At 36.5% G+C, this 22,577-nt stretch overlaps 1 protein-coding gene across 4 annotated transcripts in view; it reads right to left on the minus strand.

Moving 5' to 3' along the window:
* LOC121314573 (solute carrier family 12 member 7-like) overlaps positions 1-22,577 on the minus strand; it is a 116,858-nt gene that overhangs the window by 55,119 nt on the left and 39,162 nt on the right. For all 4 annotated transcript variants that reach the window (XM_041247991.1, XM_041247990.1, XM_041247989.1 and 1 more), the window contains exons 2-4: positions 7,205-7,299; positions 6,755-6,886; positions 4,353-4,499 (exon numbers count right to left, since the gene is read on the minus strand). In XM_041247991.1, coding sequence (XP_041103925.1) covers positions 4,353-4,499; positions 6,755-6,886; positions 7,205-7,299 — 374 coding nt within the window. The remainder of the gene's footprint in view (positions 1-4,352; positions 4,500-6,754; positions 6,887-7,204; positions 7,300-22,577) is intronic.

Raw genomic sequence — 22,577 nt, forward strand, 5'->3', positions numbered from 1 at the left:
TTTGGCTGCAATGTTTACCAACACAGATTTCGTGGTTGTTTTTTAAAACTACTGGCTCTGGTATTATGGTAATTAAGTTTGTCATGTTAAACCCCTATGTGACAGGACAGTCGGTGTTTAAGGTGATCAGGATGTAAAAAGAAGACTCAGAGCTAAAGAGCTGCAAATGTTTTTATTTTACAAATAAAAATGACAAACAAAAAGCACAGCTCACAGAGCCAAAATAAAGAGGTTTAACAGAACAATCGTGCATCACAAAAGCTGAACAGAAAATTCCTCACCCAAGTCCTGTCATGGTGAGTTTAAATATAAAGCATCTACCTCCCTCTCTATACAGCACCAAAAAACCTTTCACAATGGAGCTTTTAGCTCCCTTTTTATATTATGTGTCTGTTCCCAATAACCACCAATTTTTCTAATTTGGGAACAGCCACATTCTCACATGTATTTGGCAGGGATAGGGATTAACTCAATCCCTGCCAACCACCACCACAAACACTGCACTTATACACCATGTAATGCGCACACAACAGAAAATGCTCTGTTATGTGGAGGGAAGGCGGCTTTATTATTATTATTATTATTATATTATTATTATTATTATTTATTATTATTATTATTATTATTAATCAATAATACTAATAATAATAATAGGCTGTTCCCAAATTAATATTATTAGTAATAATCAGAGATCGCGCTAGCTTTTCTGTTCATGCATTCCTGAAACACACATGCCCAAAATTCTGCGTCCCAATCAACAGATACTAACGATGAGTTGTTAAAACAAAGGTTAATAAACTCCAGGGATGTTGTGAAAAAGTGCCCGCCCCTGTGTATATTATCTGTTATGTTGCGTGTGGTTTGTTAAATGTTGGTGTATAGTCATTGGTACACAGGATGTATATTTGAATTTAGGCACGGGATTGTACATCACTTCACATACATTTAAAGTTGTTAATATGTGAGCACGAGGTTGCACATAATTAATTCACGTGCTGGGATTCAAGTGAATAATTAATTAGTAATTGAATCCCAGCACAACAGTATATATAGATGCACTTTTTACTCACTCGGGGTTGGGTGTTCGGTGAGTGGAGAACGGAAGAGAGAGTAGGAGAGTTATAATTTCAATTGCTATTGCGTGCTGGTGGGACCAGCACAATACTTGTTTATTTAACTCACTGTGTTTGTTTATCGATCTGCTCACCGTATGTAAAGTGTTAGTCCGTTTTTGTTTGTCTTTTTATTTTGGCATAGAGTGCCGTGTCCTGTTGTTTCTGTTTGTTCAACTGTTTTATTTACAATAAACCGGCGTAAGCAAGCGCCATCATCATTTCACATCATCTGTCTTTGTGTTCATTCCTTTTCCTGACGCCGCCCACTTCGGCCGTCTTTGTGACAGATGTGCATTTTGGTACATTTTTATGAATGTTTAAATTCTATGTTATATCATAGTTTAAACAATCTCTGTCTGTGCATATATATATATATATATATATATATATATATATATATATATATATATATATATATATATATATATATATATATATATATAAAATATATATATATCTTATGCTAATTTATAAAATGGCTTGGATAAATTGTGCTGTGATTGGCTTAACACGGTCACGTGACCATGCGGTAAGAATTGTCTTACCGCACGTCTATGACATCATAGACCAACTTACTTACCTGATCTATTAATATTACTATACCTTAATAGTAACAATTATCTAAATAGTGTTTCTGTGGGTAAAAATGTTAACATACAACTGAAACAGCATTTAAATCCCTCAACAAACAATGTTTTTTCATCTGTCATTAAGAATTACAGAGAAAATGGCAAATATACTGTGGTATTTAGTGAGAGAACAGAACAAAGAAAACCCTGAGGTAAGCAGTAACACTATTCAAAAGCCATCTGAGAAATCACCATGCAAGTCTCACTCAGCATCTACTTATTAAACTAAATATCGCCTTATAAAATTGACTAGTGAGAATGCAATGTTTAAATTAGACACAAGAGATACATCTCACCACCACCCTCCGATTTCAGAAACATATTTAAAGTCTCTCCTCCTCTCTTCTGACACAACCATTGGGCTTTTAAACATTCTGCAGAGAATTCTATTGGCTCGCCACGGACGGGAAGGACTGCAGCACTGTGCAAACTGACAAAGAAGACATTTAGTCCACAGATCATCTAATGCTGGTTTACAATCTAGGGAAATGATGCTGGTTACTGGACATTGATGTGAAAACAGCCTCTCGAATTATTGGTCAGCTTCTCCTGAACACCACAAACCTGAGTAGGATCATTACAAACACACACACACACACACACACACACACACACACACACACACACACACACACACACACTCGGAAGCTCCTCCCTTGACGTAAAGTGCCAGTGCAGTGTTTAGCCATGAATCCTCCCTCAGATGTGGGAAATCAGTCTGCTTTCAATTCCCAAATGCCATTTTATCTCAAATCTTATTATAAATGGGAATTTTCAATGTAATGTGTATATGGCAAATAAAAAAGTACAAAATATATGTATTCAGGGACTATTTTTTTTTAGTGGAAGGACAAATAATTTTTTCCTTTAAAAAGCTAGCTTGTGTAATTATTTTCTCCCCAAAAATGTAGCCATTCTATAAGCTAAATAACCCACCCAGGGCGTGCTGTAAGAATTGTCTTACCGCACACCTTGTTGTGGGTTATTTCTAACATATACTAACAGTAAGCCGTTCCCATGACAACGAGACAGGATTCTAAGCATTGTTTGTTGCCTTCATCTTCATCTGTTTTCATCTTTTTCTGCATTCCAATAACAGCAACAGTACCACCGTGTCTGTGTCTTTTAAGCGAAGATTCTTGAAAATCTGTTTTGCTCAGCAGCTTTTCCACACACACACTACAGTACACCTTGCCGTCTCGATAAACAAGCCATGGGTACTTCATCTCCCATTCAGAATTAAAAGAACATATTTTTCATTTGCTTCTTTCTGCATTACTACTGCTTGCAAATGCTTTGGTCATTGTAGTACAGTAGTCTCTGACTAAAAGATCCCCCCCCCCCCCCCCCCCGGGGAAGCAAACAAAGTGTTCTCTAAGACGAAGTTGACCACCAGACACAATATGAATCATCAGTAAATAAATATATATTACTTATCATGACGCATCAACATATGACATGAACTGAATACGTATGTGCCTGTTAATAAACTATAATAATAAACAGACAAACTAACGTTAACAAACTAACTGTCAAAATAAATTGATCTACCACCCCTACACAAAAATGCAGTACCGATACATAAGACATGCACATTATTTAACAGAATGGTGAAGCAACTCATCAGAACAGGAAACATAAAATTGCTCAGTGACTTGTGTCTGATTCAGGTTTTTTTCAAGAGCTCGAACAATTTCCAACTTTTTGTAGCAAGAGAAACAGCAGCGCATTTCAACCTTTTGTTTACGTGCCATTTTGTAGCGATGAGGTGCACTCGTGGAAATCAGAATACAAAACAAGTCGATATGACAGCGGTTCTGGAAAGATTTAATAAACTAATCGGTGTGCCTCAAGACACTCTCACGATGACAAGTCGCTTTTGAAAAAACTGAATAAACCATTTTAATTTCAGGTTTGATGATAATGAGTTACCAGGTTACAAAACAGTACTTTATCCGTTGTGAATGAATCGCTATAGGGGTCAAGAAGGTTTTCTTTTAAGGGAAGTTCCTGTTCTTTTAACTGGAGCATTTACAACGGGAAAAATCAGTTTCACCCAAAGTGTGTTTCCTTAGGTGTAGTGTTCGCTTAGGAGGTGTTCCGCGGAGACTACTGTACTTGTACAGCCAGAAGAAGCTGACTGCTTAGCAAAAAAACTTCTGCTTTGCCATATTGTCACAGACATTGGTCTGGTGTCAAAAACGTTTAAAAGTAAATATCCTTCTTTATATTGGTATGCAAGCCAAATATGAGGCTTACTGCTGCCACCTAGAAAACTGGAGTGTACCTTAATCAAGACTGTTATATTCCAGAACAGTTTTTTTAAACAAGCAAGTATTGTACGACCATTTTGCTGCAGTTTAATAGATTAACACAAATATGCATGTCTGCGTCCCTTTCCCATTCTGCGCGTCCCATGAACCCAAGACAAAATATTTTTCCGTCGAATTGATTTCTTTTGCATCTATGTCGCAAAATTTTGCGTTAACGCGACCTCTGTAATGTATTTAGGTGTAATGCATTTAAAATATACCTCACAGTTCCTATGAGTATTTGATTACAGCACACCCAGGTAACAAGCCTAAACACGTAGGTGAAATTAACTTACACAAGAACAGCACATGAAGACAATGGCGAAGGACTCAAGGATGCCAGCAGTTCCAACAATCCAGGTGAAACGGAGGAAAAGGATTACTCCCAGAATGTTCTGCAAGCATGGCAGGTACACTCCAATGAAGGTTCCCATTTGGGGACTCTGAAGGAAAAACAATCAAATGAGTTTTTTGTAAGAATGGTTATGTTTCTATTTTAAATAAAACAAACACAAACATTGTAACTCAAGGCAGACTAAAACAGATATACCAGCTTACATATTTATAATAATGTTAGAGAAGGCAAAAAAAAAAAGAAAACACTGCATAGTTGTCTATAAATGTCTCACACATATGGTACACAGATATCAGATTCTATACTTTGCCATATTTACAAAGGGGTGGGGGGCTACTAGTATTAAGGATTTAGCTTTCTATAGAATAAATCCACCTGGGGTTTTGGACCTGTTTAAAAACAGCACCAAATTAAATACAAAATGAAGAACCCTCCAAAAATAATTACAATAAAACTGTGTATTATGGGACACATCCATTCACCACTTAATGCCGGGTTTAAGCCAGGCTTACACTGCACGATTTTGCAATCGGGAGACACAGCACCACTCACACTTGCCGATTGAACTACGATTTCTCACTGTAGATCGGGGATTGCAAGCTACACACACTGCAAAAGATATCTTGTCGCAGACTGCGCCTACTTTCATTGCAGAATCGTAGACTCAAGCGAGGAGGTGATCGCTGTTGTCTGTGCATTGTTCTGCACAGAAACAAAGAAGAAAACGCGGAGAAGACACATTTGGATGCGCAATTGGCTTAACAGATGTGGCCAGTACGGACTGATGATGCAACTCGAGTCGAGGTGCATCCAAAATAATAAAATCTAATCTGTTCAAAAAGCACAACGCTCGCTCGTAGTACAAAATATTTATTAGATTAAAAGATTGGCATGGAAGATTTGCCGTCAAGCGATCTTCATCAGAATACCAAATTCTAATGAATAATTTGAAGACTTTTAAACTAATAAATATTTTATACTACGAGCGAGTGTTGCGCTTTTGAATAGACTAGAATACAACTTTAATAGTAGGCCACTACAAGTTTGTTATAGGTTTAAATGTGCAACACCATTATCTACATTCTCTATTTCTCACACACACAGACGCGCACCCCTCCTCGTATTTTGAATAAATTAGCAATACAAGCATGCAGTAGGGGTTTGAAAGGGATATCGAATGTGAGTGACGTTAACAAGTTATAACAATTATTTACTTACCAGGTACCTTCAATGAGCAATCATGATAGAAAATGCCACTTATTTCAAAGAGGGGCACAACCTTTCTATTCGTTGCTATTCTTGCTAGCTTGTCCTATTGGCTGCTGGCAGCGTTTGTCAAGAAACTGGCCCATAGCCCCTCACACAATTCACAAATTGCTTTGTCGGGGACTAAAGTTTTCTGACATGTTAGAAATTTGTTGGGGTGTTGTTAGAGCGTTTGTGACACTGCAGAAGCTATTAACAGGGCATCGACCATTTTGTTCCCGACAACATCATTTTGTCCCAGATTTTAAGAAATTAGTCGCCAACTCCTCAGCTCGTCGGCGATCAGCAAAAATCGTGCAGTGTAAGCCCGGCATTACACTGCACGATTTTTGCTGATCGCCGACGTGGATCGTATTCTGATGAATGAAGATCGCTTGACAGCAATTCTCCCACCCGCCATCTTTTATCTACATAAATATTTTGTACTACGAGTGAGTGTATTATATATATTATATATATATATATATATATATATATATATATATATATATATATATATATATATATAGTGTTGTTGTTGTTTACAGCCTAGGAGGTTATAGAGGGAGTTAGGGGGTGAAAGTAGCATAGGAGCAGGGACCCAGATCCTTTTGCTGCTCGACCTAGCCAGGGTTGTGGTAGTTGCAGCATATTGCAAACGCTCCATCCCTACACATGTAGTGGCATTATATTCCCGTTACATAAGCACAGAAAAAAATGAAATGAATAGAAACAGAAAAACAGAAGCCATAACATACTATTGACAAAATGACCACAGCATATTAAAATGGCATGTACATTTGTGTGGTCATTAAACTTGCTCAATCTGATCATTAGAAGCCTTTGGAAACCAGGTTGAAAAAATACACCCCTCCCTCTGCCAGCCTGCATCCCATAGTAACTGTTCCCTTGGCGACTAGTAGTCAAGACCACAGAGGATGTTGACAAGCCCTTCTGTTCCCCAAAGGTACCAAGTGTGCACAAAGAAAAGATGCAGAAAAAAGTAGCATTAAAAACACGAAAAAATCACTACCACAATATTTTTATTTTTCTTACTCCATTATTACTGCCTAAACCCACAACGAGCATTGAACTTACTTTAACTTTCTTCTTCTTGGCCCCCTCATCATTCTCAGCCTCTTCATGTTCGACCACACCCTGAGTCAAATTAGTGTAATTTGCCAGTTTATTGAGAAGTGATGACACCATGGGGTTACTGTCCATCTCCTCCTGTTAACAGGGATACATGTAATATTATTTTAATTAAACAGTAGCAGATTAATTACAAGAAGTCTAACAAGGCATAACCAGGTTACATAGAGCACTCTAGTCTGAGCTAAGCTTGACTGGTTTAGTCCAATAACCCAACTGGTTCAGGTTTAGGGGAATGCCATCTGAGCTTGGGTTCAATGTCACAAAATATTCTTACACTGTAATTTAATAGAGCAAAAATGAATGTTATCTGAATAACAACGTTGATACTTTTACTGTGTCACCTGGAATTTCAAGGTTTAAGTGATTATTATACAATTGTAACGCTGAACTTACCTCAAACAGTGCCATGTTCTTCCCGTCATAGAGGTTTCCTCCATCAAGGTCAGAGTTGTTAATAAAGGGGATACTTTCTTTTGGGTTTCCATCTCCTGAACAACAAACAAACAAACAAACAAACAAACAAAGAGAGTTGGTTAACCAATAGTCAGCAGTTTACTGTGAGAAAAGAAAAAGGTTTACTGCGACCATATTGAGCATTCTTTAAACCCAGAAAACTAACAAAGTAAATATCATCATGCACGGTTTATAAATACAATTTTATGAGGATGGCTTTGGAATGAATATAAAAAAATGGTTCCCACAGCTAGAAGGAAGAAAGTGACTGCTACAGAATCCTGGTACCTAACTGCAAACAGCATCGAAAGCTCTCACATTTATACATGGCTGCAAATGTTGATTGTTGTTTGCAGAGCCAGATTAAAACAAAGAAGAGCACAACAAGAAGCTAAGCCATACAACTAATACAACAAGGACAAGTATGTGCATTTTCATGATAGAGAGGAATGGGTATAAATATTACTTTTTGACTGTATGTGTAATCATAAGGTTCGAAATGACCAGAGTTGTTCGAGTATAGCTGTACTTTAAAAAATGAAAATAGTTTAGATCTTATTTAGTTGCAACTGGCAAAATCACAGTACAATCAAAACAATCATCAGCCATTCTAGAAGCATTGTAAGACATTTGAAAGCGTGTGTTCTACTGAAACACCTCACTTCTCAGGCAGCTGAAGACACTCAGTCTTACCAGTGCAGTGTTCGTGTGTTATTGATCACATTAACCCCTTGTCTGATGAGCCCCTTTTGATGTTCAGTGCTACAATAATGTTGTGATTTTGGGAGTCAGCTGCTTTACACAAAAATGACCAAATGTTCCATTTAAGGTACCCCAGGCAAACTATATATATATATATATATATATATATATCACAATATAAACTTTTCAATTTTAAGCTGCTCGATTTGCCTATGTCTTCGTAAATCCTTGTAAATTGTTTTATTTGTTTTAGGGTTATTAATTGCTCTAAGCTGACATTTTGACTTTTCCACTTCAAATTATGCATCACACGATGTATATATCCCACCCCAATTTCATGTGCCCAGTACGCCACCAAAGAATGAAAAAGTATATATTTCCTGAATCTGCACAAAACATAACACATCCCTTCAATCGTTTGTTATCCAAGATCTCTCTGTCATAGAGTATCTTTGGCTACATGTTTTAAGTGCCTCCCCACACACGTGAGAAGTTTTAGTAATGTCGAAATGACAACCACAGAAGCAGGAGAGTCCTTCTGTAGTCACATCAACAAAAGAGAAAGTAGTACAGCAGAGAAATGCAGGTGTGTCACTTCAAAATGAATTCCACGAAACACAAGTAATCAAAGGTGAACTTTTTTTATTATCGATCCTCATTGCAGAGAAACACACAGACTGTTTTAAGTATGCTCTGGATGCATCATAGCTCTGGCCAGCGCTGGCATTCAAGCAGGCTGTAAATTAGGTCTAACAGCTGTGTCACAGCAAAGGTATTTTATCACTGTAACATAATGAAATTAGAACCACCAATCACATATTATCAGTAAAACCTTCTAGAGGATCGATCCTGAGTTAAAAAAACATCCAATCCAATCCATTTTTTTTTTTAAACATGTTTTTAATTAGGACATATCTGATACGTTTTTGAGGATGTAACAGATACGTTAGGCAACAAAGAAGTGGTTAACTGTACACATCATATGTATTTTGTGCACAGCTGGCAGGATGTGAGTGGTGTGGGGAAGAATATAATGTCCGAACAGAAATGTATTTAAAATCGTCCCAGGTTTATTGATATAATTGCTCCCCTCTACCATCAATGGTATTGGGAAGTTGAATCAGGTACTTGTGGTCCCAAACAATGAACAAACAAAGCAATAAATACAGTATCCAGGGTGAAGGTGTTTGTGCTCTGTGCTGCTGTACCCAGTTGTGTTGAGGTGGCAGTGCAGGTGCTCCGGGTGGTTATGCTGGCTCTAGTAGCTTCAGCTCTTGTGAACGTTGAGGTCTGAGTGGTGTCATTTTATGCCCTCGGGCAGGTCATGGACTGATTTGAAGACACTGGAGTGCAAAAAACCTCATTCTGCAAACTTGTAATGACCTTCCACTTACACAAGGCACAATGCAGAATGTAAGTTTTGCTCTCTTAACAATGTTTTTCTTCACCTATATATGCTAACAGGCATTCTCCAACTTGAATCTCATCAAAAACAATTTCCATCCCAGATTAGCAGAAGAAAGCCTCAATGTTTCCATGAAGCTAAACTTGACCAGCCATGAACTTCAAAGAAATGAGCAAAACAATGCAGCAGCAGAAGTCACGTTAAGTACAATAATCAATTTAAATTATTTATTTTATTCTGCACTTTGAAGTACATAAATCGTGTGTTTATCATTGGCTCTTTCAAATCAGTTTGGCTCTCTTGCACAAAAAGGTTGCTGATCCCTGCACTAAACCAACAGCATGTGGGAAACACAAACTTTCAAAACAAGTGTCTGTGTTCATTATTTTCATAACTATCATGCAGATTGTTAGCTTCACTGTATAGAGAAGATCAAGACCTGCACAGCATGTGTAATTAAAAAAAAACATTTAATACAGTATTAGTCGGCTTATGAACGCTAAAACTGGTGGCCATTTTCTTTTTTCAGGGGAGTAACTTACCTGACTTGTCCACTCAAAGTAATCTGAAACAAATCCTAGATTTGTTTGTGTATTTATTTTGACTTAAAGAATTAAAGTTGCCCATGCAGTGAATTCCACCCCTTATACTAACTTTTACTTCTTTATTGACACAGTTGGATTAAGAGGCTTTCCCATAAAGCTGTGTGGTAATAATACAGTAAGTCAGAATGTCCTTGTATAATACCACTCCATGCCAAGCTTCCCAAAAACAAACAAACAAAAAAACAACTGTACCGTTAAAGCTGATTAGCAATGACAAAAAGGAAAACCTGCTATCCCTCAAGTATTCAAGGAAATGGAAAGGTATGAACAAACATTTTACACATAAATCATTGTAATCCAATCCAAAGCTATATTAAATCCGCTTTGACAGACAGGTTAATTCCAACAGCCACCTTGTAACTCATTCTAGCTTCAGGGTTATTTTTCAGACTCATAGAGAACAGCAAAATAAATTACATTACACTTTATTTCAATTAACAATATACTGCACTGGTGTGAATTGTGAATTGTCCAGGACTGGACAGGTTTTACTGTTATACTTTGGACAAAGGAGGAGCCTAGTAAAGTTTGGATGCCAGTTCTAGGAAGAACATATAACATAACTCAAATTACAAACAAGTTTTAAACTGTATATAGTAGGAATTTACATTGTAACATATAGAATATCCTTCGCACAACCTGATAAAGAAATCACGGTTTACATTGTTTCTATATATATTTGAAAGAATATAGAAATATACACAAATTCACAAATACAGTTTCATTTCGCATGTTACACTGGAAAAACCACATGAAAACTAACGGTTAATAAGAGGCCAGCAACACATATGCATTAAACACATATGCATTGTCCACTAGAGCAACATTTCTCAAATGCGGCCACTGTGTGAAATTAACTTTAAAAAAATGCAATCAGCAAAGTGCTGCTTCAGATTTGGCAAGTGAGTCAGAATTGAGGAATGCAGATGCAGGGACGTCACACGAAAATGATTCACACTTTCCAAACACTGGCTCAACTTCCTTTTTTCTGTTATGAGTAGAGTAATAAACCAAAAGGGTATGTTTTTTTTTTTTATCTTTGTACGTCCCCTTTGACAAGTTTATTTAAGTTTTCACTTGCGTGTACAGCTAAAAGAAAGGCATAAGTAAACCTCAGTTATGTTATTCATGAACATGTGTCTTGCCACTTTGCTTACTGTGTAGAAACTACAATGGCAGGGATTTAAAAATAAAAATCAAATGTAATAAAAAAACATGCTGTCTACTTTTGAAATGTTTCTGCCTGAAATACACATGAGACAAAATGTATAACATTAACTACTGTTTGACATCTGCTCTATAGTTAATTCAGTGGGACAAAGTAAAGCCTTCACCACAACCTATTATTCTGGAATATTACAGTTTTACTTATCACTTTATTATATGTGAGCATTTCAAAGTTATACTTGTGTTAGATTTAGCTGAAAATTGTGCAGCATGCGATTGGAACTGGGAAGTGAAAGTCATTTTTGTATTTATTTAACTTCACTAGGTTAGTAATGTACTTCAGCTTAGGTATTGTATTCAATATCAATTTATAGGATTGATAAGCCTATTAAGTTTGACCTGTTGTCAGGTCAAACTTAATAGGTTAATCAATCCTATAAATTGAGCAAAACACCTGAAGTGTGTCTCCAGTTTATTATTAGAAGAGCCTGGGAATTAAGATCCTGTACAGAGTTGAGAGGGGTTGCTGTATTTTTTAAATGAAAAAAACACTTTAGCTTTACTATTAAAATACACGAACAAATGTTGAAGTGTATATGTCTGTATTTTCTTTATTTTTCTTATGATATAGTACGTGTTGGTGGCCACTGCACTAGGGAGCCATGGTGCCTGAAGCAGTCACCTTAAATGTTGAAATCTTACACTGTATGAACATGTGTACATGTCACTGTGACAAAGTAGCTGAGTGGCAACAAGTGCAGGAGTGATCCAGTCCGTGAAAGAAGCAGACAGAGATAATCGTAATCCGGTTTGGAAACATATTATTAATAAGTTGTACAAAGAGCATTTGAATGTAAAGTGGAGCGATCAAAAAAAGAAGCCAAGTGAGAAGCAACAATTGTGTGAATGTTGGGCCCCAGCACCTTTCCAACTGTGTTTATTTGTTTGATGTTTTACAAGGTTGCCCCAATTGCTTTTCCTAACTTGGGCTTTTGTGTTTGATATCACCACTTTAAACAGCTGTTGCATTTTTCTAACTTGTTTTTTTTACATTGACAATGTTTTTGTTATAGATACTTCTAAACAAGCACTAGTGCTACAGTTCTATGTTAGCATAAAAACATTAGAAAGACCACAACAATCACAGAGCAAAAAATACGGCTAACTAAACTCATCACAGCCGTGGTCAGACAGTAATCCAAACCTGACAACATATATAGTTCACCCTGACTATATATATATATATATATATTATATATATATATAGATTATATATATATATATTATATATACATTTAATGTACATTTTTGTCAGAAATTGCAGCGAAAATGTATGTGGGCGGTACAATCATTGATATTTATTCAAAAAGAAGATAAAAGATAAAAAGATTTAATCGATTGCTATTTGGCGTCTTAACTGACAGCCCCAATTTATAGACAACATACAGAAGGTGTGTACAAGAAAGGAGACTGTCTTTCATCCAGGAGAAAAAAGGTAAAAAACATGAATGCTGTATTTATGTATTTTCCAGCAGATTGATTTGGAACAGTGACTAAACATAGTCTGACATTCAAGGTCCTTTACGGGAGATTAAGGCCCTCGTATTGACCAATCAGGTTAATGGAAATCTCTGAACCATGCTTAATTGTACAATCTGGGCAAAGCATTATACTTTCAGAATGTTCTGTGCAAAAAAACGCAGACAGTTAACTAATTTACTATAATAGAATAGACCCTTCAGTGCTCATTGGTAGAACACTAAGAAGCTTATGCTGTATCTGGCACGTTGTTAACTCTTAGCAGTCTATTTATTCAGCGCTTGTCAGGCGTGTCAGGTCCAATTTATTTTCACTCACGCTGTTTATTTTACACATGTTGTTTAAAATAATAAAAAAAAAAAAAGGTTTAAAAGGCGCTGCATAGCAAAAGGACACAGCATTACATCTCCAACCAAGCCCCACCCCTTGTTTGCTGTATTTTTCACTCGGCCATTGAAAGGTTTTCTCTGCTTTTTCTGGAGAAAAAACGACTAGAGACCTGTGCTTGACGTCTTTTTGATGATGTCAGACTTGGTTCAACATAGGACCGCAAAGGGTTAAATGTCTTCACTCTTAAATGTTCTCTGGTACTTGAGCTTTAAGGGCATAAAAACATGTTATTATTGAAAAAAAGGTTGCTTTTCTTACATAGTGTTCTTTTTTTTTTATTTAGTCATTGACAATGGTTTTTACCCCAGTTTTCTCCCCAATTTGGAATGCCCAATTATAAATTTTATCCCCGTTCACCACTGCAACCCTCTGGTAACTTGGGGAATGGAGGCTGAAACACGTGTCCTCCAAAACGTGCTCCTGCCAATCCGTCATTTTTGGCACCGCGGATCCACAGCGAAGCCACCAGACCTATAGTGCCGGAGGACATCACAGATCTGAATGGCTCCATTGCAGACCCGCAGGTACCCTATCAGCCACAGGGGTCACTGGTGCGCGTTGAACCGTGGATTGTCCTGCCGACCTAAGCCCTCCCTAACTGGGCGGCGCTTGGCCAATTGTGCGACGTTCCCTAGCAACTGAACCCTCGGTCATGGTCAGCAATGACATAGCCTGGATTCAAACCTGCATCTCAAGGCTTTAGGGCGCATCCACACAGAGCATCTTTACAGGATGCACCACTCAGGACCCCCCTTTACATATTGTTCTTAAATTCAAATTCAAAATTATAACATTCTGAAACATAACATTCCTTTAACATGTTTTCACAAATAATGCTATTGAACAATGAATATGTTTTTGCAGTACGTAACAATACGCAAAAGCCCCCCCCAAAAAGAACTTGCTCTATTAGAATCAGCACTTTATTAAGGTAATTCGATTAAGTCCATGTCATGGTTGTAATAATAGATGGCTTTTTTTCCCACTACTTTTTCTTATACAGTAGTCTCCAGGTATAGGAACACTTCCTAAGAGAACACCCTTGTGGTGAAACAGACCTTTTCCCCATTGTAAATGCTCCGCCTAAAGGACCAGGAGCTTCGCTTAAAAGAACATCTTTTTGGCACCACTAGAGATTTGTTCACAACTGATACAGTACTGTTTTGTAACCTGATAATTCATCATCATCAAACTTAAATTCAAATAGTTTATTCAGTCTTTTCAAACGTGATTGGTTTTTCACACTGATTGGTTTATTACATCTTTCCAGAACCATCATCATATCATTGCCTCGTTTTGCATTCTGATTTCCATAAGTGCACCTCATCATTACAAAATGGCATGTAAACAGACGGCGAAACCTGCCGCTGTTTCTCTTGATACAAAAAGACGAAAATTGTTCAAGCTCCTGAAAAAAAACCTGAATCAGACACAAGTCGCGGAGCAACTTGACGTTTTACATTCTGGTGAGTTGTTTTACCATTCTGTTAAATAACTTTTTGCATGTCTTGAATATTGCTCCTGTGCAGGTATTCATAATTAATCTAGCGCTGGTACCACATTTTTAACATGTGTAGGGGTGCTGTGTTAATTTTGTTTGACAGTTAGTTTATCAACGTTAGTTTGTCAGTTTCTTTATTATTATAGTTTATTAACATACACTTGCCTATTGTTTTTCTCTTACTTATTCTATTCATGTCATATGTTGATGCACGTGCGTTAACTCCGTCTTAAAGAACACTTCGGCTATAAGAACAGTTCGGCTTTGAGAACACTTCTGCTAAGAGAACACTTTGGCTAATATAACACTACGGCTAGAAGAACACTTCGGCTAAGAGAACGCTTCGGCTAAGAGAACACTTTGGCTAATATAACACTACGGCTAGAAGAACACTTCGGCTAAGAGAACGCTTCGGCTAGAAGAACAAGGGGTGTTCTCTTAGCTGGAGACGACCGTATTAAAATTATTTTCATTACAGAAAACGTTCTTATAAAATCACATTTAATCTGACCTGCTGTAATAAAATGCTTAATGTGGGTCAAGATGTACAGTATATCTGTACTGTAGTTATTTGCATTTAAAATTATGCCACATCTAAACTTGAGTTATAGATACTCAATGAGAATACTAAAAAAAAATGCTGTAAAGTAAGAATGCTTTCAAAAATAGACATGTCAATAGTTTATATTTATCAATTAACTAAATGCAAAGTGAGTGAACAGAAGAAAAATCTACATCAAATCAATATTTGGTGTAACCACCCTTTGCCTTCAAAACAGCATCAATTCTTCTAGGTACACTTGCACACAGTTTTTGAAGGAACTTGGCAGGTAGGTAGGTTCAAACATCTTGGAGAACTAACCACAGTTCGTATGTAGATTTAGGCAGCCTCAGTTGCTTCTCTCACTTCATGTAATCCCAGACAGACTCGATGATGTTGAGATCAGGGCTCTATGGGGGCCATACCATCACTTCCAGGACTCCTTGTTCTTCTTTACGCTGAAGATAGTTCTTAATGACTTTCGCTGTATGTTTGGGGTCGCTGTATGGAAATACGGGGCCAATCAGATGCCTCCCTGATGGTATTGCATGATGGATAAGTATCTGCCTGTACTTCTCAGCATTGAGGATTAATTCTGACCAAATCCCCAACTCTGTTTGCAGAAATGCAGTCCCAAACTTGTAAGGAACCTCCACCATGCTTCACTGTTGCCTGCAGACACTCATTCGTGTACCGCTCTCCAGCCCTTCGGCGAACAAACTGCCTTCTGCTACAGCCAAATATTTCAATTTTGACTCATCAGTCCAGAGCACCTGCTGCCATTTTTCTGCACCCCAGTTCCTGTGTTTTCGTGCATAGTTGAGTCGTTTGGCCTTGTTTCCACGTCAGAGGTATGGCTTTTTGGCCGCAAGTCTTCCATGAAGGCCACTTCTGACCAGACTTCTCCGGACAGTAGATGGGTGTACCAGGGTCCCACTGTTTTCTGCCAATTCTGAGCTGATGGCATTGCTGGACATCTTCCGATTGCGAAGGGAAGTAAGCATAATGTGTCTTTCATCTGCTGCAGTAAGTTTTCTACGTCTACGGTCCTCAACGTTGCCCGTTTCTTTGTGCTTCTTCAAAAGAGCTTGGACAGCACATCTGGAAACCCCTGTCTGCCTTGAAATTTCTGCCTGGGAGAGACCTTGATGATGCAGTATAACTACCTTGTGTCTTGTTGCTGTGATCAGTCTTGCCATCGTGTATGACTTTTAACAGTAAACTGTATTCAGCAACCTCACCTTGTTAGCTGAGTTTGGCTGTTCCTCACCCAGTTTTATTCCTCCTACACAGCTGTTTCTGTTTCAGTTAATGATTGTGTTTCAACCTACATATTGAATTGATGATCATTAGCACCTGTTTGGTATAATTGTTTAATCATACACCTGACTATATGCCTACAAAATCCCTGACTTTGTGCAAGTGTACCTAGAAGAACTGATGCTGTTTTGAAGGCAAAGGGTGGTCACACCAAATATGGATTTGAGTTAGATTTTTCTTCTGTTCACTGACTTTGCACTTTTGAGATATATATATATATATATATATATATATATATATATATATATATATATATATATATATATATATATATATATACAGTACTGTGCAAAAGTTTTAGGCAGGTGTGAAAAAATGCTGTAAAGTAAGAATGCTTTCAAAAATAGAAATGTTAATAGATTTATATATATATATATATATATATATATATATATATATATATATATATATACATGTATATATATATATATATATATATATTATTATATTCTATATATATATAATATATATATATATATATTTGGTATGTGTTTACACTTTACTCCAAACCCGTTTGACACACGTATACCAAATTTTTCCGGAATAATGTCCGTTAAATTTATATACTTTTTGTTATAAACACGGAAATACTGACTCTAAAATTTATTTATTTATTTATTTATTTATTTATAGAAGTGCTGTTCAACGCAACCAACATTTGACAAATTAATCATAAGAAATTTTCAGGATTGTGATGTGATGCAGACTGCATATACTTAGCCGTTGGCTAGTTAAAAAAAGAAGATCATCAGCCTCATTAACAGCTATGGCCAAAAGTTTTGCATCACCTACAATTTTAGGATTGACACATAATAAAAAATAAAAATAAAATTAACTTTATGAACATAATTTAGATCTTTTATTTATCATATAATCAAATAAACTACAAAATGATATAACACAAGTCTGCTGGAAGCCATAATAGTAATACAGTATTTCATGTTAGATTTAAAAATGTCACTTTTTCAATCTGTCACTTTTTCATTAAGTATATGGGAAAACTACAAAGTGATATGTCATTCAATATGTAAACGTAACACTATTCAGCAGGTTTCATTTTACTTTATGAAGCAAAATTAGTTAATTCTATAGGGTAATGCCTGCTGCAAATCCTGAGAACTTCTTATGATTCATTTGTCAGATGTCGGCTGTGTTGAGCAACATTTCTATAAATAAAAAAAAAAAATACAAACATTTTTAGAATTGTAAAAGACACAAATATTTTTTCAAATATTTTAATTAAAAAATAGGCAATGCTATAGTATATAGCCAAGAGAGTTTAAAATTAATAAGCTATGTGAAAATTAAAGAAAATGCTTTGTAATTACTGTATGAAAGATCTGGCACCTAAAAGCCATTCTGAAAGACTCAATGGTTTTTATGTATTTATATAAAACTGACTCAAGTCTGTGTAAACGAGCATTCTTTGCATGATCGGATAACCTTTCTTATTCTTGAAAATATTTTTAAAAAATACTTTAAGGTGAATAGCCAGGATTTCCTAATTCACTCAAGATGTTGGCAAGTAGGTTGTAAGGTCAATTATTGTTTTTATTTGATATAATTATAGCACCCAAACAGAGCAACTATGTATACTGTATGTTTATTCTTCAAGTCTTTGTACCACCTACCAGTAACAAAAATGAAGAAACAGAGTATCTACAGCAGTAAATGGCAATGTGTGCTATTTATAAACATTAAACACTAATGCTTCCAGATCTCTGAGCTGGATTTGTACCTAAGAGCGGCTGAGACTGATTGAGGAATACAGCTGCCACTTCAATCCGTTTATCCAACAGTGAGGATATTACCTTTGCTATATCAATGTAGATCGCAAGTCACTAAAATCATGTCAAATCAGATCACAAAAATCTAAATTACAGTAAATAAAAAACATTTAGCACTTTGCAGCAAGATTGATTGATCCTGACAGTTGCTTTGTCTGAGTTGAATCCAAGACAAAGATATTCCACTGAGCCATAAGGGCTTGCAGAAATAGTTTTGATTTGATAAAACAAGTGATTTCTATGTGGCACTTACTCAGGCTTGGTGCCCTCTCCCCATCATCTTGCACATTCATATCGCACAATTGATGTTGTTGTTCTGCGGAATCAAGTGCTCAGATAACTAAAACAGTGGTAAGTCTGTATGTTGTCCTTTCCCAGGCTAACGTGAAGATCCTGATGATTGAGTGGTCTTAGGAGCAACAAGATGTATATCCAGGCTTCCTGAGGCTGACAGGCTACCTACAACACTCAATGAGGCTGCACTGCAGCAGCTCTTCAAATCCTGATCCGTGATCAGTGCAAAGGGGGGAGGAGGGGTCTTTCTCCTATCCGGTAAAACACACTTTATGGAAACAGTTTCTATTATATTAATCATTGCTCACATCCATTAAACCAAAAAAAAATGTGTTAAATAAGTATTTGAGTAGATCTAAGCAACAGTACGGTTATACATGCAAGAATATTTTTTTATGTGTGCAGCACCTGTCTAAGCTATTACACAATTACAATATATTGGCTATACTTAAACTGGGCATTACAGGCTTCTGCCCAATAAGGTATCAAAGTCATCCGTTGTAAGAAAGGCAAAGAGCATATATATATATACTGTCCTCACTCGTGACACGGTCCTCACTCATCCCAATTTAAAGACATTGGGGGTAATTTTCAAGGGTGACACGTAGGAGGATCACATTATTTTGACTGTTTTTTTAAGCACCCGTTTTTCCCACTGATTCAGTATGTTCTAAAGCTGCAGACAATATGGCGGGACTCTCTGCTAGTTTAGTTATTCTGAAGGTTTCTTTTGGTAGAATATGTAATGATCTAAGAATCTATGTCTAGTTTCTAAAGACGAAAGTGGTGGATAATGTAAACTTCCACCAATTAGCTTTCCGCCTGCTTCAGCACAGTCAGTATGACTATCCGCCAGTAAAAGTCAGTCCGAGTCTCCCTGGCATTCAGCGTGGACCCTATGTTAGAAGTAGCTGTGCAGGTGTGTATGTATTATGATCCCATTGCAATCCCATTGCAATGCACACAATTCTCTTTACCTCAAGCTGATCTAAAGAAGATCCGGCCATTAATGTGACGATGCTGAAGTTGGCTTCTTTTTCGCATCCCGCTTCTTATTTGCTAATATACACAAATGTAACTAATTGAATAAGTAACTGAGGTATTTCAGGGGATAAATCGCCTTGGGCTGCTCATTTCAAAATGAATACAAACACAGGGAGAACCCCTCTGCGTCATCCATATGTATTTATCCTGGCCCAAAACAGAACTTGGTACAAAAACAGCTGACAAATATGGCTCACATAGCATTATTAACATTGGGTTTAGTGCAATGTTACAAAGTAGTATCCAGAAGTGGAAACCCTGTGAGTGATCCATGTGTATTCTTCACTGGCTAACATGGAATTTGTTTTCCTTTGTTATCTTGTCTAATAACCCATTTTTAAGTTTCATGCTTTCCCCATTTAATATAGCATACTCACACCTCAATAACAAAAAGTCCAGGGTGACTTAGAGGGGTTCCCTCTGTGAAAATGAACAGTTGAAAATTTAGAACAGCGAAAAACAAAAATAGACGTGCATTAACAAAATGCCCTTAAATCCTGAAATAAAGAAAACTATTTAAATGAAACAATAAGCTCAATAATTAAGCTAAAAACACAGTGCAAAGGTAACTGGTTTTTTTTTTTGTGATCTCCATTAACTCTACGTTATCTTTCCCCAGTCAAATTGCAGAGTGCCTAAATAAACACGGTAATTTACCATAATAAAAACAGTAATGAAAAAGAAAATGTAGAACATAAAAAAAGCACAACGAGATACAGTCAACGAAAGACAACACATTGTTCAAATTCTTTGTGGTATTACATATTTAAGGTAAGGCAAGTTTATTTTTCTGTTAAAAGTGCTCCCGGCTATAATATTCTGCCTCCCGGCTGTACAGAATTCCTGGGGAGAACCCTGAAACAGTGAATTGATGCCAATTTACAATAAACCCTCAAAAAAGCCAAGATGGAACCATAAACAGAAACACAATGAAGCCTTCCTCAAATTTTACCCCATTGCTCACTAATAGAAAAATATCTGAAACATTACTGCGTTTACTTCAAACATTACTCTGAACTGTGCCAAAACAGAAGAATTTACAGTACTGTCCATTGAAGCAATCCATAGCAGTTTTATCAATTTGTTCATCACAGTGTCACATAAAATTGTATTTCTTTATTCCTGTTCTTTGTGCACACTCCAACAATCAAGTTATTCGGGTATCGATTTGTTTAATTTTCTAGCACCCAAACTTTTATAATAATCTCTTGAGAAGATTAAAAAAAAAAAATGAAGTTATTATCTTTTATATTTGCCCTTTTCTTTATACAAAGCTTTCAACTTGCATTCACATTAAATCTAAAGACATTTTTTCTAGAATGGACACAACTTGCCTCCAAGCTGCTGACATTCTTCATTAGACACTTATAAAGCCTTTTCAATGTGACTGTAACCACATAACAGGATTAAGCAAATCCTGTAATTTTTGCAGTGCTCAACAAATATAAGTTGCCGAAGAAGTGAGTTTTACAGAGAGACACAATTGAAATATACTTAATTTAGTATAAGATACATCTGATAACAGACTTCTTAGATAATATCTAATGCACTGGAACCCACTGTACAGTCAGCCCTGCACATACACCCTACCTTAAGTAGAGCATACGTAACAAACATATACAAAAAAAGCTTTGATTTTTTTAATTTATGTATTTGTTGTAATTAAATTGTTCAGTTATGCTTAAATGGTTAATTAAGCTAAATTGTAAAGGAACAGACGCAAGTCATGTAAAGTCAGAGACAGCACAGTCTGACGTTGTCCATTTTCAGGAGCCTCCATGGCAACCGGACGTCACAGTATTGCCATCACCACATTAATCCCACTTGAAGAATGAATACAACCCAGTGACTGCTTGTTTCACTCTACAAGGCCAATGGAAATTAGAAATGTTCCTTGCTTTCATGTAACAGGTCTACATGTGTTATTGTGTCTTTAACCTACATTTCACACTTCAGTGTTATCTGATGCTAAGAGGCATTGATAGCAGGCACTAATTAATCTTCATAAGCATTTTTTTCAGCATGTCGTACTCACACCCATGTAAAAAATCAGAATTAATCAATATAATCCTGTTATCTTTTAAGCTTGAAAACACATTAATACTGAGATTAATAATAATAAAAAAAACAGCAACAAATATGTTATTGCTATTTTCTATACCCATGTTAATGTATTTTCAGATTTTATCAGTGAGACATGCTGTTTTACACACCTCTTGATAAACAACTTCAGTATACAAGTTTACATGTAAATACATTGGTCTTTAAAAACATGTCAGCTTTAGTTTTTTGTAAATGCAGTAATTGGAACATACTGTACTCTACAGTGGAGTTTTACACGTAAAAATATATGTGTAGCAATTCACTTGCTCCATGAAGTGGGTGTAAATTTCACCCATCTGTCCCTTTAATTAGGGTCAGTAGCCTGGCCAAGTTAAAACTTATTTTCCCATAGTTCCTTGCTATCACCCTCTGTTCATCCTCTCCCCCCATTGGCTCATTCAGGTATCCACTCCTCCAATCTCAGAGCTCCTTGGAAGCCAATACCGGTATTAAAGCTGGCTGGCTAGGCCAGGGAGGACTCAATTTTTCTCTTGAGGAATCCATTTACAAATAAATAGCATATTACTTAATTAACAGTGTAACTTTAACTATTTTAGATAAATACTGGTGCATCCATTTTCTCTTTTCATAATCTTGTAGACAAGTTCCAATCACACAAGTCACACAAGTCATCACACAAGTAGTGTGTTCTGTCTCCATTTTGTTCCTGATCCTCCTGATATTTTCCAAATGGCTGTTCACCATTCAACCTGGTACTACTCAACAGACTCACCATTTTCAACGATCACTATTTTATCATCAACCTTCATCCACCATCATCAGTACAGGACTCTATTTGGGACTTCATTATTTGTTGGTGAGATTATTCCTTTTTTGTTTGCTGGTTTTTTTCTACTTTACTTTGGTTACTGGAATTTTGGTTTTGTTCTTTTGTTACTTTGGATTTCATCTGCA

This window comes from Polyodon spathula, chromosome 4 (assembly GCF_017654505.1).
Source record: "Polyodon spathula isolate WHYD16114869_AA chromosome 4, ASM1765450v1, whole genome shotgun sequence".
NCBI classification, from domain to species: Eukaryota; Metazoa; Chordata; class Actinopteri; order Acipenseriformes; family Polyodontidae; genus Polyodon; species Polyodon spathula.